We start from the raw sequence: 1,469 nt of genomic DNA, 5'->3' as shown, positions 1-1,469 counted from the left end.
TTTTTGCACCACCATTGAAGGTGCTCAGAGTGTTATACAACAAGAAGAGGTTCAAAATAAGCAAGATCCAGAGATTGAGGCTGAGGTTGAGCAGCTACCTCAACCTGCAGAAGGCCCCTCACGCGTGTCTCTACGCCGTCTAGATTACTTCAGTATTGACCATAGACGTACACAGTGCTCTAAAACACCTAGTAATTAGGCATATAGTATTTATATATGAATTTGTTTTGATTGAAAGGCTTCATTTTGATTATATCGGGTAATCCTACCAGAGGGGTGGGCCGCGCGAACGTGGATTACGTTATCCGGGGATTCTAACAATGACTAAATAATGACTAAGCAATTGAGCCCCAGAGCAGGCGGAGGCAGTGGGGCTGGAAAACAATTGTCTTGTGTTTTAAGGTCAAAGGAATTTCGGGACCGGCTATACATGACTGAATCATCTTTCTCAAAAGGCCGAAGATACTAGCTGTAGTAAGTGCGCAACCTTCGACTCCGCTCTGGCCTTCACTTAGAACAGCTGGCTATGTTATTCTAAGTCTGGGGTACTTTGATGGAGCGGCGTAGAAAAACTGACGAAATCGCCGAGACGTGGTGGCACTATTGGTACTGGAAAGTGGCTCTATCGGCTTGGCCTGCCGGTCATGTCAAAAGGTTCCGTGACCTGCCCATGGTTCCGGAAGAACATAAGGACAAAAGATGAAGTGACTTTGTAGAGGCAGTTTATTACGTTCTGCTGTTAGGGAAGTGAAAGGAGAGTCACTGCCATTAAGGAGGACACGCAGAGACAACGATTTGGGGTAGATTTAATATATCTCAAGTGAGCCCCCGCCCAACCAATGATAAGTACCTTCTTGCCGCCGTGACCCCGCATTAGTCATTCTGGCCTAGCCAGCTGGCCTTGCATCAGAACAAGCATCAACTTGCACTTGAAGAAAATTCTTCTCCCATTCCCAACAACTCAGTGAAGTGTACGAAAATAGCCTGCCACGTTTGGCTTTTTCTAAATTTTGGCTCGCAATGACATCTGGATCGGGTTATGCGGATTGGATACATGAAGAGTTTCTGGTAAGTATCAAGTCTGAACAGACAATGAAAGCGCTCAACATCTAATAATGCTTAAGAGAGTAAGTAGTTCGCCGAGGATCAGAATAGGATGATGAATAATGGAGCTTTGTGTTTGCTTTAGGAGGTGAGCTAAACACATAGAAGAGTAAATCATGCGCGACAGTAACTGACATGGATATGTTGTTGGTGTAGCTGGTAAGTCAGCCTTTCTCTGAAGAGTACTTTGCATGTGATAATGCCTGACAGTGATATGTTGTTGGCGTAGGCGGTAAGTTTTGCTTCCTCGAAAGAGTACATTAGATATGAGACTCGCTGACAGGGATATGATATTGTACAGAGAGTAAGTCAGCCTTCCTCTGAAGAGTATGTTGGATGTGATAATAAATGATAGGGATATGATA

The 1,469-nt window shown here is 44.5% G+C and overlaps 1 protein-coding gene across 1 annotated transcript in view; it reads left to right on the top strand.

The window, feature by feature from the left end:
- Window positions 1–1,020: 1,020 nt before the first annotated feature.
- The window catches only part of ASPBRDRAFT_79605 (HET domain-containing protein), a gene marked incomplete at its 5' end in the record, with an annotated part of 5,735 nt that continues 5,286 nt past the window's right edge, over window positions 1,021–1,469 (top strand). The window contains one exon of the mRNA XM_067629460.1: window positions 1,021–1,068. Within this exon, the coding sequence (XP_067473081.1) occupies window positions 1,021–1,068 (48 nt within the window). The remainder of the gene's footprint in view (window positions 1,069–1,469) is intronic.

The sequence above is a fragment of the Aspergillus brasiliensis genome, assembly GCF_001889945.1.
Source record: "Aspergillus brasiliensis CBS 101740 unplaced genomic scaffold ASPBRscaffold_28, whole genome shotgun sequence".
In the NCBI taxonomy this organism is placed as follows: Eukaryota; Fungi; Ascomycota; class Eurotiomycetes; order Eurotiales; family Aspergillaceae; genus Aspergillus; species Aspergillus brasiliensis.
Note: the sequence above shows the minus strand (reverse complement) of the source record. Positions and strands in the feature narration are given on the sequence as shown.